The sequence below is a fragment of the Python bivittatus genome, unplaced genomic scaffold (genome assembly GCF_059951505.1).
Source record: "Python bivittatus isolate LINGU-HERP-01145 unplaced genomic scaffold, Pbiv_v1 ctg000740_np1212, whole genome shotgun sequence".
NCBI classification, from domain to species: domain Eukaryota; kingdom Metazoa; phylum Chordata; class Lepidosauria; order Squamata; family Pythonidae; genus Python; species Python bivittatus.
In genome coordinates this window covers 680,844-696,407 of record NW_028277106.1, presented here as the reverse complement: position 1 = coordinate 696,407, position 15,564 = coordinate 680,844, and the positions used below count along the sequence as shown (strand labels likewise).

General features: G+C 44.6%; 1 protein-coding gene across 5 annotated transcripts in view; it reads right to left on the bottom strand.

The window, feature by feature from the left end:
* Positions 1–15,342, bottom strand: part of ZNF638 (zinc finger protein 638) — a 47,258-nt gene extending 31,916 nt beyond the window's left edge. Inside the window, exons 1-4 of one of the 5 annotated variants that reach the window (XM_088128813.1) lie at positions 15,091–15,255; positions 7,760–9,311; positions 2,650–2,711; positions 1,334–1,375 (exon numbers count right to left, since the gene is read on the bottom strand). In XM_088128813.1, coding sequence (XP_087984939.1) covers positions 1,334–1,375; positions 2,650–2,711; positions 7,760–9,109 — 1,454 coding nt within the window. In that variant the 5' untranslated portion in view covers positions 9,110–9,311; positions 15,091–15,255. Of the gene's footprint in view, positions 1–1,333; positions 1,376–2,649; positions 2,712–7,759; positions 9,312–15,090 lie in introns of those variants that run through there. The other 4 variants (XM_088128814.1, XM_088128815.1, XM_088128816.1 and 1 more) reach the window with 4 other exon arrangements.
* Between the last annotated feature and the right edge of the window lie 222 nt (positions 15,343–15,564).

Here is a 15,564-nt window from a genome sequence, read left to right as displayed (position 1 = left end):
CCCTTACCTTGGAAGAACCAAGGCTCGGGGCTTGGAGGGACCAAGCTGGGAATGGGCTGTATCGGGGTGGGTCCTTGGCTAACGACTGATGGGATTTGGTTAACGATGGCAACGGGGAGTGCCTGGATTGCCGTCGCTAAGCGATGCAGTCGTATGATGTCTCTATTTATGACCGCACTGCTTAGCTACAGAAATTCTGGTCCAAATTGCCATCATAACTCGAAGACTACCTGTATGTGGGGGGTTTTGTGCCCTTGGTGGAAACCTAAAATGTTAAGTTATGACACAGAATTAATGAAAGCGTTCATTTAGAAGAGTTTGAACATTTTATTCCTTAAAATGACTGACATTTCTTATAGAATGTAGAGGCTCTTTCACTTATTTATTGGGAATCTGGATTCTATCAAGCACTTCCAGAGAGATTCACAATACATGTAGTCCTTGCTTAACAACTACAACTGGGACGGGCAACTCCGCAGCTAAGCAATATGGTCATTAAGTGAGACATCACATGACCACAACAGACCTATGACCTCACTTCTGCCACGGTTGTTAAGTGAGTTGCCGTGGGTTGTTATGCGAGACATCATGTGACCACGACTGGTGATTTTACTGCCAGCTTCTCCACTGACTCTGCTTATTGGAAAGCCAACTATGAAATGTGCAAATGGGAATCACACAACATATGGGAGGCTGTGACAGTCGTAAATGCCTGCTAACTGGAAAGCACCCAAATCTCAATCACGTGACCACAGGGACTCTGCAACGGTTGCAAAATTACTTTTTCACTGCTGTTATATCTTCAAATGATCACTAAACAGGGCAGTCATTAATCCTGTAGCTATAAAAAGACATGGACCTAGTGATTCTAGAAAGCACTAAAAATCAGAGTAAGAAGAAATAAATAATAAGGTTGCCATTGAATTTAGCACTATTTGTCACTGACAACCCTAATGAGGATTAAAAAGCCTGTGTACGTCTATGGCTAAAATAGGGCTCAGCCAAAACCTTTCAGTTTTATTGAACTGACTGCCGTTCTGAACATGCAAGAGAAGCACATGCAATTTTTCAAGTATCAGACAGGCAGTTACTGTACATCACTACTTCTCCAAAAACTACAGTCTATAAGCAAAGAACAAAAGGCAGATGTGACTCTATGCGCACTTTTGCAACCTCTTCCAGCAACCACTGCCATGCAACCACTATGATTTCCAGGTTTCTGTAGTTCTTTTCATTAATATGCTGTAATTCACTAAAATGTCTTTGGGAAAAAGCAAGAAAGGCGATCACATCCCAAAAGGTGTAATATAAAGAAAACATAGTTTTAAGCTACCTTTTTGATGATGAATGGGATTCTGGATTCCAGTCAGGATATCTATTTAAAGAATAAAACTATTAATAAAGAAACTTGGAAGCTTTTATATTATTTTCCTTAAAACATACTAACTTGAACTGAAATGACTGATGTCCCCGTTTGCACTGTCTGCCTAGCTGTGACTTCCACAATTTTCCCGCTGCAGGCATGCTGAACTTCAGAATGCTGCAACCCGTTTCAAACTACAGTGGTACCTCTAGTTACGAACTTAATCCGTTCCGTGACTCTGGTTGCAACTCAAGTTGGTCTCAACTCGAGGTAAAGTTTCCCATAAGGTTCAATGTAAATACAGTTAATCCGTTCCGCCCTCCGAATTTGGTCGCACCATGAGGCAAATTTCCCCATAAGGTTCAATGTAAATACGGCTAATCCGCCCTCCGAATTTGGTCGCACCCCGAGGTAAATTTCCCCCATAAGGTTCAATGTAAATATGGCTAAACAGTTCTGAAACATATGCATTTTATTTTTAAACCTCAAAACCTTCCAAACACCACAAAAACCTTCCAAACACCACAAAACACACCACAAGCCTCACCGAACGTCTCCCTGCTACTGCAATCTCGCCCACAGGAAGCCGCGACCGCGTGGCAGCAGGGAAAATGGCCGCGGATCCGGTTCGTAAGTAGAGGCGGAGTTCGCAAGTAGAGGTAAATTTTTGGGGCCGGAGCTGGTCGTATCTTGAAAAATTCGTAAGGAGGGGCGTTCGTAACTAGAGGTACCACTGTATTTGCCCATATCCTATAGAACTGTTCAATGCTAGGCTGAGAATTTGAACTCATTCTTTCCAATTGTTCCTACAGCTATAGGTCAGTACTTTGGCAAAATCCACAGATCCACATTTTCCAAGGTTTGATTTAACCTGACAATATTTTTCCACTGACAGAAATAGCCAACCTGTCCATGAACCACTGGCTGACTTACATATTGGCTACAGTTATGTGAAAAGGTTCCCACCTTGTCTGACTCCTCTCATCTTCCTATGACCATAAATTATCCCAGGCACTATAGAGCTTCTCTCTTGCTCAGTCTCATAATGTCTCATTAAACATATGAAACAGCAGCTCCAAGAATGGAACAAACCCTTTCAGAGGGATCATGCTGCAAAATGAAAGTTCCAATAAATTTCTTTCAAAAATACTGCAGGAGCAATGATGTAGAAATGTCACTGTATAAATAATAACTTGCTTTATTCAAGTATTAATTAAAATGACTATTAAAAAAAGATGGGAAACCACATTCTCCATAATTTAGAAAAATCAAATGAAAACTCTTACTGTTGGCGTAGCTGGCGGCAGCTTTCAAGGTGTGTAGTAGAATTCTGATGCTGAAGCCAGTCCTACAGAGAACAAGCATCCAGGAGTCAAGACTAGGATTAGCACTGATCATTACATTTACACCCTACCTTTCTTCCCAGATCAAGGCAGCAGAGAGATCTGTTCTGCCTCCCTCACCATTCATCCTCACAGCAACCTTGTGATTCATGCTCAGTTGGTCTAGAATTCAGAAAGTCTCACACTGCTTCTATGAATGTGAGAAGGCAGACGAGGATACCCATGTTGAAAAGCCATTACATCAGCATCTGAAGAGCGCTGCATTCGCTGATGATTTCAGCCTGCCCAGCACATCACAGCTCAATTATATGCCACCCAAGAAAGAAGCACAAATACTTAACCTGCAGTTTTATGCAGGCTCAAAAAAAATGAATGTATGAATAGAACAATGCAACTATCAGAGAGAGAAAGAGGGAGAACAGGCGCTGCTGTCCTCAGTATGCGCTCTGGTCCCCTGGACAGAAACAGCAATGCCCAGGGCTTCGTGGCTGGAACAGAATATAGGGTGAGTGGAAAAGTGGGGAGAAGGTAAGCATTTTGAGCAAACTGAAGATGTGGCATGTCTTCTCGGCTACTAGGAGCACACTACCTTGATTCACTGACTTCTGTGAAGTCCCAGGAAATAATAGCTTCCGTGTTCCATCATGACGATCAACAGCAAGCATCTTGCTACCAATTCATCCAAATCGCCAGGTTTGCATCAAAAAGGTCCAGACAAGAGTCCTCCTTTCTCACTGTCCCAGAACTATGACACTCCCTTTCCAGGATCTCACAAGATGTTCCATTTCAAATGGCCTCTCCTACCCACATGGGATTTATCAGGAACAGCATTTTTTTTAAAAAACCTCAAAAACATGCTTTGCAAGCTACACCTTTTAAATAAATGAGACATAGATTCACTTAAGATAGAGTCATGTGAAAAAGAAAGTACACCCCCTGAGTTCTATGGTTTTACGTATCAGGACATAATAAAAATAATCTGGTCCTTACTAGTTCTCAAAAGTAGGTAAATACAACCTCAGATGAACAACAACACATGATATATTACACCATGTCATCATTTATTTTGCAAAAAGAAAGCCAAAATGGAGAAGCCATGTGTAAATAACTAAATACACCTTATGATTCAATAGCTTGTAGAACCACCTTTAGCAGCAATAACTTGGAAGTAATTGTTTTCTGTATGACTTTATCAGTCTCTCACATCATTATGGAGGAATTTTGACCCACTCTTCTTTACAACATTGCTTCGGTTTATTCAAGTTTGTGGGCATTTGTTTATGCACAGCTCTCTCGAGGTCCCGTCACAGCATTTCAATCAGGTTGAGATCTGGACTTTGACTGGGCCATTGCAACACCTTGATTCTTTTCTTTTTCAGCCATTCTGTTGTACATTTGCTGGTGTGCTTGGGATTATTGTCCTTTGCATGACCCAATGTTGGCCAAGCTTTAGCTGTCAGACAGATGGCCTCACATTTGACTCTAGAATACTTTGGTATACAAAGGAGTTCACTGTCAACTCAATGACTACAAGGTGCCCAGGTCCTGTGGCTGCAAAACAAGCCCAAATCATCACCCCTCCACCACCATGCTTGACAGTTGGTATGAGATGTTTGTGCTGATATGCTGTGTTTGGTTTTCACCAAATAAGGCACTGTGCATTATGGCCAAACATCTCCACTTTGGTCTCGTCTGTCCAAAGGACAGTGTTCCAGAAGTCTTGTGATTTGTTCAGATGCAACTTTGCAAACCTGAGCCGTGCTGCCATGTTCTTTTTAGAGAGAAGAGGCTTTCTCCTGGCAACCCTTCCAAACAAACCATACTTGTTCAGTCTTTTTCTAATTGTACTGTCATGAACTTTAACATTTAACATGCTGAGGCCTGTAGAGTCTGAGATGTAACTCTTGGATTTTTTGCAATTTCTCTGAGCATTGCATGGTCTGACCTTGGGGTGAATTTGCTGGGACATCCACTCCTGGGAAGATTGGCAACTGTCTTGAATGTTTTCCACTTGTGAATAATCTTCCTCACTGCAGAATGATGGACTTTAAATTGTTTGGAAGTGGCCTTATATAACCCTTCCCAGATTAATGGGCAGCAACAATTGCTTCTCTAAGATCACTTCTGATGTCTTTACTCTTTGGCATTGTGTTAAAAAAACACACACACACACACACCTCAAAGCTCAAGACCAGCAAACTCCTAAAACTTCAGCTTTTATAGAGGTAGTCACACTTGCTGATGATCAATTGATCAAGGGCATTTGATTAGCAGCACCTGGCTGCTTAGCCTCTTCATACCTATGGAAGCAGTAAGAGTATACTTAGTTTTTCACACATAGCTTCTCCATTTTGGCTTTCTTTTTGTAAAATAAATGATGACATGGTATAATATGCCATGTGTTGTTGTTCATCTGAGGTTGTATTTACCTACTTTTGAGAACTGCTAAGGACCAGATGATTTTTATTATGTCCTGATACATAAAACCATAGAACTCAGGGGGTGTACTTTCTTTTTCACAACAACTGTAAATTCAACAAAGAAGTAGCTTATACCTGAATGTGAGATAGCCAAAAGAAAATAAGTAATTTATACCGCCATTTTATCTGGTGCAGAGACTGAGTAAAACACGTAGAAAGGAACTCATGGTCTATTACATACATTTAAGACCAACAACAACAAGCCATTTTCACACAAAGCTGTTCTATCCCAACCCAGTGACTCTGAGGAAAGCTGCACTGGACCTGTATCTGTCTCATCCCCCAAATATTTTGAATGCTTTGTACTTTGGGATTAGCACTGGGTCTGTCCTATAAAATTCTGTAATTCTGAAAGAGCTGAGCTCTAACCCTGATCCCCACTGAGGAATGTAAGGACGTTACTTTGGAATAAGCCACTGCACTCAATTAATTTATTTCAGATCATCTGAGCACAGGCTGACGCTATAAAATGCACTGTACTTGTGATTCATATCTGATAATGTTAAACTTTTTACAGTGCATTTGGCATTTTAGTTGATGTAAACAACAACCCTGGATGGAACGCAACCACTCTAGGTTGCTGAGACACACATCTTTATGTGCCTGCATGCGTGTACAAATTAAAGATAAAATAAATACAAGTTAGTGACTTTGTCTTTCCAACCTATTTAAGCATTATTAGAGGTTGAAAATACAAACTTTGAAGGGAAAAGAGAACTCATCTTGCATTTATCCTATTTTGTCTTAAGATTAATGGCAATATTACATTCTGTTTTGTTATGGTCATGCTCCAAAACTACATGCTCAATACATCTGCAAGTGATGCTTTTCGGTTCCTGTTTTATCCACCCCTTGTGCTGTCGAGCAAATGAAGAATACTGAGTAATTTTTCTTAGTACTGCCTTAAAAAAAAAAAACAGAAAAGAAGCCCACCGTAATCAGAGGTATGTCTGATGGGAATACAAGGCAGGGCCTTCTCAGTGGCTGCTTCCAATCCTCACAACTATTTGCCAAAGGAAGCCTGCCTAGTTCCCTCTGTGTGTTACTCTTCTGCCAGTAATCAGTCGGATGTTTATTTTGGTGTACAAGAGATTTAATGCTATGCTGGGGAGTGCTGTTTGCTTTATTGTTATGCGTTATATTTATTGTTAAATTAAAACATTTTATCTGTTTTCTGTTCTTCTTAATGTAACAACATACAAATAGTCCTGCTTGATCAGGTGATTGTTCAATCAGATGCCTCCGGAGAACTGACAGAGGAGACAGAAACGTATCTTTCTCCTACCGTTTCTTATGCTACAACTGCTATCTGGAGGCTTGCATCCCAAAACCAGAGGTAACATGGAATCTCCAAGACTGATAACTCCTAACTACAGATTTACTCAATACCTTTTTAAAGCTATCCAAATTACTGGCCACTGTCATCCTTTGAGGGAGTTAGTTCCACAGAGCAACTATACACTATGTGAAGAAGTATTTCCTTCTGTTTATTCTAAGTCTCCTTTCAATCAGCTTCTGTGGATGACCCTGGTCCTGGTGTTTTAGGAACAGGAGGAAAAAAAACTTCTCCCTACCCGTTCCCTCCAGGCCAGCATGATCTTATACACCTTCCTTCCAAGGAAAGGCTGGAACATGAGGACCTCTCCCTCAACTGTTTTCCTAAGCTACAAGGCCCACATGTTCCAGCCTTTCCTTGGAAGGAAGGTGCTTGAGCCCCCATATCATTTGGGTTGCCCTCTTTTACACTTCCTCCAGCTGTGTTTTATTTGTTTTCAAAGATGTGTGACTTTCAGAATTGTACACATTATTTGGTATGTGTACATACCACAGATATGCGTAAGGGGAATTGTTGGGCACATTGAAATAATTTGTTTAACAGGGAATAAACACAAAAAGCAAACAAACATAGGAAGATAACATTTATATAAAAAAAAATATGATCAGTGAGTGTCTCACTGCTATACTAAAGTCTCTGAGATGGGTCCAGAACATATCAGCAGCATATACAAGTTTACTGAAAACAGAAGAATAGTCAGATCAAGACCAGACTGATTTGAACAGATTCCAGGGGTGGCCAAGTAGCTCTGGATCTAACCTTGTGAAGTAAATCTTCAAATTTCTAAAAGAAGTTATCTCTAAGCCATCGTTCCCCAGACTGATACTCTAAAAATGTGTTGGATTTCAGCTGTCACCCTCTCCAGCCAGCATGTCCAAGGTCATGCTGTGTAAGTAGAAGTCTAGTTACCTGCAGGGCACTAGCGTGGGGAGAACTATTCTATATTTAAACCCTGTACAGCTTAAAAGGGTCAAGTGTCAAATAGTGTGATGAATTAGCCAGAAAAATCATGCAATCCAACTGGACAAAGCCAGTTAAATGTCTAACTACTAGTGACGCTCTTCTTTAGGAACAGCCAGGAACTGAAAGATGTTTGAATCAGATACTCGTCCTTAACTTCTGGATATTTTAAAGGAATAAAATGCATAAATGTATAAATATCCATAAACTAACTAACTCCAACAGAGAGACAATGTTCTGCACATATTATGTGATCTGGGGAGTAAAAGTGACTCACCTTCAAATGTCTACATTCTACATTACATAGAGAACACATATGTGGAAATATTCTTGGAGATGCAGCATAATAATCATTCATCATTGATGGAGTTGGCAGCCTCTTCATTTTCTGGGCATCTGCCTGTGAAAAAACTGGGAGCCAAGAGGCCTTCACAACACCAAATGGAGACTCTATAGGACCTTCAGACTCTTTCTGGAAAGTTTTCTCACCAGTACTAGGTCCAGGGGGAGCACTAGGGTTAGGTCTGGATTCATGATGAATCCTGTCACGCCTGTTCATACCCCCAAGTATTTCAGGTACAAAAGGAGGTGGTGGCTGGTTCATAGTTGGCATCATAGGCTGAGCCACAGATGGGGGAGGCAAAGCTTGCTGAACAGCAGGAGGGATCCCAGGCTGAGGTATGGATGGTACCACAGGTGGCATTATGGGTTGGACTGCTGGAGGTACCCCAGCTCCTGCTGAAGGGAGACATAATCCAGACATCTTGTTAGATGTATCCATGGAGAAAAAAGACTGGTTATTTGGTGTGCTTCTTTGGAATCCCATCTGCCGGATTAGTTCTTCAACTGCATTCATCTGTTTGCTGGTTACGCCGGATGATGCAGCCTGCTGTGCCTGAAATCCTTTCATGCTGTCTTTAGGTGGTATATCAGAACCGTAGACTTTCACTTCAAGGGGACCTTCATCATATCCATATTTGCTTTCATGCCCGTAATCAATTACTTTGCTCTTAACCATGGAACCACGACCATCGTCGCTGCGAAAATTTTCTTTTTCTCTGCTCTGAGGAGGTAAACTCGGCAACTGATGAGCCATTTTTCTCATACGGATGTCCCTTAAAATTAAAGGCATGTTTTCAGGGGTCAACTGATCATCTGGATAACGACTAAGTTCTTCCAGGTCTTCATTAGACAATCCAAAGCTTGCCAAAATGCTTGAGGCACTCTCATTTGTGTAACGGCTTGGAACAGTTGTGGGATGTTCTGCCATCCTTCCTGGGATAGGTTGACTCCGACTATTATTTCCAGGGGGAAACGGAGTGTCCCAATGTGAACCGCATCCCTCTACCTTCTGCTGCTGCTGCTGCTGCTGCTCCATATTCAGTCTCTCTGCTGGCTGTCTTGGATCCATTCTGTGTGGAGCCACCTGAACATTTGGCCTTGGAAATCCTGCCCTCATTTCTGATCCCATGAACCTTTGGGGCATTCCATCAGCAGAATTAGGTGGGAGCTGCCTTTGAAGACCACCTGGTCCAGGTCCCGGCCCCTGAAAAGGCCCACGTGGGATTGGATCAGGTACATTAGGTCCCCTTGGCCTTGACGGCATGTTTCCTCTAGGGTTAAACATGGCAAGTTTCAGGAACGCCTCATTTAACAAAGGATAGGATGCTATAGAACAGTTTGAAGCAACTGAGTTCAACTGATGAAGAGCCAACTGTGTCTTAATCTGAGCAAGCTGTAAAGGAGGAAGGCCCAACAGAAATGGGCTGACAATGCCAAGGTTCAGAGAATTCACAAGAGGTGCAAAATTTTCCAAGAACACCACAAAGCTGAAAGTTAAAACACACAAAAATTAATTACATTTATTTTTTAATCTACTTTCTAAAGTGGTTTTACTGCTTGTAAGCATATTGCTGGGAAACTCTTTGTTTTCTTTTTAAAAATAATTATTCATTCAGCAAAGTGACTGCTTTTACCAATTGTCAATTCATTTGTTTTACAGTAGTATGCTACTTCTGCACTATGTACTTCAAATCTAAAGCTGGGTTCACACATCACACTGAGGCAGAATGTGTGGAATAAAGCCCAGTGATTGGGTTCACATGACTAGCTAAACCAAAACCCAACAAACCACATTATAGCTAATACAATGTGTGCAACCTAAAAATCTTCATATTCAACTCAACGCCAACTTGAACAAAAGGTTTCAAACGCTGCATCTTTGTGATTTTATTATATTATCTCTGAATATAAAGAACATTTTATTTACAATATAATTAGGGGGAAAAAGCATAATACAAAAGTGTACATATAATTGAACCTCCAGTGCTCTGCATTTACTAGAGAAAAAAATATACGGAATTCAATACATATGCACTAACACACATAGAATCAACTGTACCTCCAGTGTGGTAGTAGCAACATTCTACCTGTGACCTAATACATTTGCAAAAGACATTTTCTACTTAACTGCAAAACAGCTAGCAGGTAACTATTATCTTAAACAAGAAAGAACTTAACAAGCGGAATAAATATGAGAAGACGCAAAGAGCTCAGTGCAACAATTGCTAAACAATTCGCTAGCTAATCTTCTGCTATTTAACCTAGATTTCTTTTCCTTCAATTTGACCTCATTCTGTAAAGCTAAAATGGTTCTCAACCTCTCCTTTCCTAGGGAGATCAGACATAGTCAGTATATGTTTGCATGCACTGCTCTTGCTATTCACAGGAGGAACCAGTGGTGAACACATGGCACTGACAGGGAACATTTGCTACTTGCCTAGTTGAGAGTTAAGTGTGGCACGTGGATAAACCAGTTGGTCATTCAGAATTGGTAACATTTTACCCAATACGGCATTACGTTTTGAGGTTAGTCGATCAACATTGTAAACCACCGTTGCTCCCTTTCTCAGATCAGTGAAATCTTGCTGACCTATTAAGAGAAACTAAGGAACCTTCTGTGTTACGTACACCCTTACTATTGCCAAGTGGAAGTTCTTTCCCTCCTTTAGTGGATTAAATTGCAATGGATATAAATAGCCAGAGGGCCATGAATGAATTAAAAAGAATATGAAACTATAGTAATAATAAGGATTTTTACATTTTTTTCCCAAGGAAAACAGAATTGCAAGAATGCCCCTGCCCCCCAAAATTAAAGATATACCAAAGTACCAAAAAGCGAGACCTGCCAACTGCTTCTTTTTCTGGAATCTGAGCACAATGTATCTTAGAGTGTACCATCTGGCGGGGAGGGGGAGTTGAAAACAGAAAGTGTCTAACAGAAGAAGTGAGTAAGTTATATTTATTCACAGCAATTCTATACTCTGAGTGGTGGACAAGGTCATCAACATAACCACCATCGCCCCGCTGTTCCTCATTAAGGGCCAAAGGCTTGCTGAAAAAGACCAAGTGAACCCGGCAGCAGCGGGTTTCACGTTACAGGGGCACCTGCCCTCCAGCCCACCCCACACCCCTCTCACCCTTCTGCATAACATTCAAACAACACTAAGCACAGGAATTACCTGACGGGCATTCTAAAAGGGAAAATATTCCACTAGAGTTGCTTTTCTTCTTTTCCCGCTGTCAGACCCCTCGCAATCAATCCCTCGCACTGCCAGTTCACTTGCTTCGTTTCTGCCATTACAGTAGAGAGGGAGGGAGGGAGGGAGGGAGGGAGGGAGGGAAGGTTGGGAGGTGAACCATCAGGCGCAGATGGGCCGTTATCTGGCTCTCAGGAACGCCCAAGGTCATATCAAATCAACGTGGGAACCTGAGAACATCTCCGACATGCGCAAGAGAGATTCAAAGACAGAGGGGGGTGAAATGGGAGTGGGGTAAAACTAAGTTTTGGCGCATGCAGGACTCAGTTCCAGCTATGTTTCTAGAGCTGTTCACTACTTTCCAATAAGTGAACTTTCCTTCAAACCTGCATTGGATTCAATGAGAGTTGCTTTCATTGGGAACTGAGTACCGCGGTTCTTACACATACTTTTTCATACTGTATTTTCTACTGAACTGGAAAAATACAGCAATATGTTGAAAGTGGACACAGCAAGGAAGGGAAACAAAGGTATGTTCTAATTTATGTGCCTTCTATGCAGGCAGGCTTTGCTTCCAGCAACCACCCCAGTGGCCAGCTTTCCCCATTCCCTCCCTTAAGCCACATTTTTGGGTCAGTAGCTGCGGGGAAGGGGGGGGGTTTCCTCCATTCTGAGATAAACCTAAAAAAACCAAAGCATCAACAGCTCAGCTAATGGGGGCTCTGCTTCCTTTTGTTCATTGATTTCTGGACTCCCTGATCAGCCCTGAACAGTCGCTTCTACCTACTGAAAGTCATACGGGAACTGTCAAACTAAGACACCAACTCACCCAGAGTTACGCTGGCAGGCAACACATATCAGCAATACGATTCATGAGTGACCCTGGTTCTTATGAACCCAACGTGGCCAAGAGAGGGGAGCTCATGGCTGCAGAGACAGGCAACATGATTCTTGCTCTGTCCAGAAAGCCACAGCTAAGCCAGACCACTGCTCCTTAGGAGACTATCTACTCATCTGTTCAGTCTTATTCTTCATTTATGTAACCATTACAATATAATGTAATCATGGCCTGCCTTCTGGGTTTAAAGTAGACCCTCAATTTAACAGGCCAGGGGGAGGGGCGTCCATTAAATCTGAATGTACTTAACTGATGCAATTTGTCATCTACATCAGTGTCCACTGCTCGCATAAATTACGTCAATTGTCTGAACTGCTTTGGAAACAACAGATTTTGCCCACTGCTTGGGGACAAAGTTCAAAGTAAATTTTCTCCACTTCATCTGAGATCCAGAGAATCAAGGTTTTGTCGTACTTCTCAGGTAGGTTATAAACTGAAGAACCATTCACTGTGAGACACAAAGTTAGCAACTGGGCTATTACTTGAAAGAACAGGATCAAACTGAACAAGACTGCCACCACGAAGTTGTAACATTAAAAAAAAAAGAAGGAAGTCTTTAAAGGTTCTTGGTCCATAATCATATATCCATGGGGGACAGTTCCAAAATTATGGGCTCATCCCAATTCCACCTCTAGTCTAAATGCTTAACACTTCAAAGTACAGAAAGATTTATACAGATGCATTCAGTGCTTTAAATAACCTGATTGCTGCAAAACATTCAGAGCCTTAAATGTCAGCTTCAGTGTTTGACACCAAGGCAGAGAAAAAGATCCAATACAATTATTGCAATACGACCTGGATATCCTGCCCCACGAGTATACTGGTAGCTCTATTTTGAGATTTCCATGCTGCATTAAGAGCAAAACAGTAGAGATGTGCAGCAGGACAAATCTGGAGGGAGAACTATTTAGGGTATTCAGGATGAAGTGTTGGCCCATCCTTGAATCAAATGTATCTTTTCCTGGGACTCTACACCTAGTGCCATGAGATCCCAACTCCCTCTCTAAGGAGCTGACAGTGGGGCGTTTGTGCTTCTGTGAACTCCAAATCATGTTCTTCCCTTTGAATCCAGATCCCTTCACTACCCTACAAAAGAGCATAGGCAGCATTTACAGTAATCCAGTCCAGATGCAATTCAGTGTTCACAGAATTCAATTCTGGTCCACTTTATCCAAGTGGAGAACACAGCTGGCAAACTATCAAGCTGCCTAACTGATTTTTTTTTTAAGAGACAGACCCTCATTCAGAACTATTTGCAAACCATATCAGGATCTACCTTCTTACAAGCCAATCATACCTGTACCTGATTTGGATTAAATTTCAGTTTGCCCTCATTCATCCCAGAAATGCCTCCAAAGACTTGGGGAGGATTTCACTACTTCCTTGGGATTGGTGAACGGAAATTAAGAGACTAGAGCTGCTATCTGTACAATGATGACACTTCAACCTATATCCCCAAAGGAGCAATTTCACCTAAGTGTTAAAAAGCATGAGACAAGATAAAAGACCAATGGGACAGGACAAAAGAGAAACATACCACAGAACCAACCTGACCCTGCATGCTCAAACCCAACTTTAGGCACAAGGCCAGGAAAAGAAATGATCCTGTTCCTGAAGGCCCCCAGGGAGTCAAATTAACCAGCAGGGTTTGTTTCTTTGGCCAGACAACTGGAGAAAAGATAAAAAAGTACACACGTGTCCACATTAGGGATCATACTTTCTTGCCTCTCTTCCCACCCCCAAGTTTTCCTTCTGCAACAGATTGCAATGCCAGGTGCTTGTGTTTTAGTAAGAGTTTCCTAGATTTCTACACAGCTCTGCAAAAAAGAAAAGATTATCAAAAAGAAGAGACTAGTACAGGAGAATTCACTGGTGCAAGAATATTCTGCAATTTTGATGCATTGAATAAGCAGCTCAGCTAAAAAGCAAAAGGGAAAGGGAAGAAAACAAGCAACACCACTGGTTATGAATCAAAATGTTTAATGATGTGCGGTTGATACAGATGCAAAGATTATTCTTTTTCTATACACACGTCTTTAAACAGCAAATTAGAATCAGTTCTTAGCTGGTTCTACGGAAACTCCATCAACAAAGTGTTCAGCAAATTCTATTAATGAGGAAAGGTTTTGATCGTGTTGCTCACCTCTGTCACCTTAACTGAGCTTTGCAATGAAACTTTAAGGAACTACAGTTCGCAGGACTCTGCATCCTATCGCCATGGCTCAAGAGATGTTCCAGCTCACAGCGGCTAGAGCGCCGTTAGCTGCAGAATCAGAACAAGGCCTACGTGGGAAACTCAGGCCACTGGTCAGGTGCAAAGGGGAACACAGCAGGGGATCCCCGATCTTTAACTCCCCAAGCAGAAGGTGGCAGGCAGAGTCACATCGCTCGTCTCTGCACCTCAGAAGGTGCTTGGCAGCCAAAGACCGCTCTGGTTGTGAAGTTATGTTCTGGTACTCGCTCAAAGGCATCACCAGCCTTGTCCCCACGGCCTGCTGTCACCCCAGGGGCAGTCTGCGGCCGGAGGACAGGCGCGCGGGAAGAGCCCCAGCGCGTTTGTCTCGCTTTGTTTTCGGCAGCGCCAGAGCAAGCCAACCGGCCGGGGGGCGGGCGAGGGCACAGGGAGAGCGGCCACGGCCACGGCGCGGCTACGCGGGGACGAGCCAACGCGAGGGCGGGGAGGGGCGCGGGGGGCCGGTCCCAGAGGCGCCTGCTTTCTCGCCCTGAAGCCCAGCGAAGGCAGACCGCGCCGGGGCACCCACAGGCAGGGCCCAGGCGGCGGGGAGAAGAGCCGCGCTCGGGCCGATTCCGCCTCGTCGCGGGGGCGCCCGGAGGAACCCGGCAGGGACGCACGCGGGGCGCCCCCAACGCAACCCTCCTTCGCCCGGAGGGCCCCAGGCCGGGCACGGCTGCCGGGAGCGGGGCGCGCCGGAGGACAAAAGGCGTCGCGGGGCCGGAGGGGCCAGCGGCGCCCGCCCGCCAGCCAAAAGGCCCTCTGGCATCGGGCCGGCGGGCGGGGGGACTGCGGGGCGCGAGGCGCCCAAGCCGAACCAGCGGTTCCCCGGCGGCCCTGCCAGGGAGGCCGCGCGGCGCCCCCGGCCGCCATTTTGCGGCCCTCTGGCCTGGCTGCGCTGCGCCCGCCCGGGCCGGGCTCGAGTGGCGGAGACCTACCGCAGCGCCCACCTCTTCCCTGCTCCTGGGCTCGCCTCTCCGGGCCGCGCCTCCCTCGCGTCGCCCGAAACGCGGCACCGGCGCCGGACGCCTCCGGGGACCGACACCGCCTCCGCCGCAACGCCGAGGGCCGTTTGGACGCGTGCGCATGCGCGCGCCGAGCGTGCGGACAAAGCCGAAGAGCCACGACGCGCTTCGGCGACGCGGGCGCTGGCCCCGCCTGGGAGCGCCGCGCATGCGCCCTCCCGGCTCGCCGGGCCGCGGGGGCGGGGCCGGCGGAGCACGCTGGGCGCCTGCGCCTGCGCGTCCGCTCTGCTCTGCTCTGCTCGGCCGGCCCCGACGCCGCCGCTTTCCCGGGCAGAGCGGGCGCCTCTCCCGGGGCCTCGGGCGCTGTCGCTCGCCCGGGAATCACCGCAGCGCCCGAGGCCCCGGGAGCCCGCTCCAGCCGCCCCTCGCCCGCCCTTGAGCGGCGGC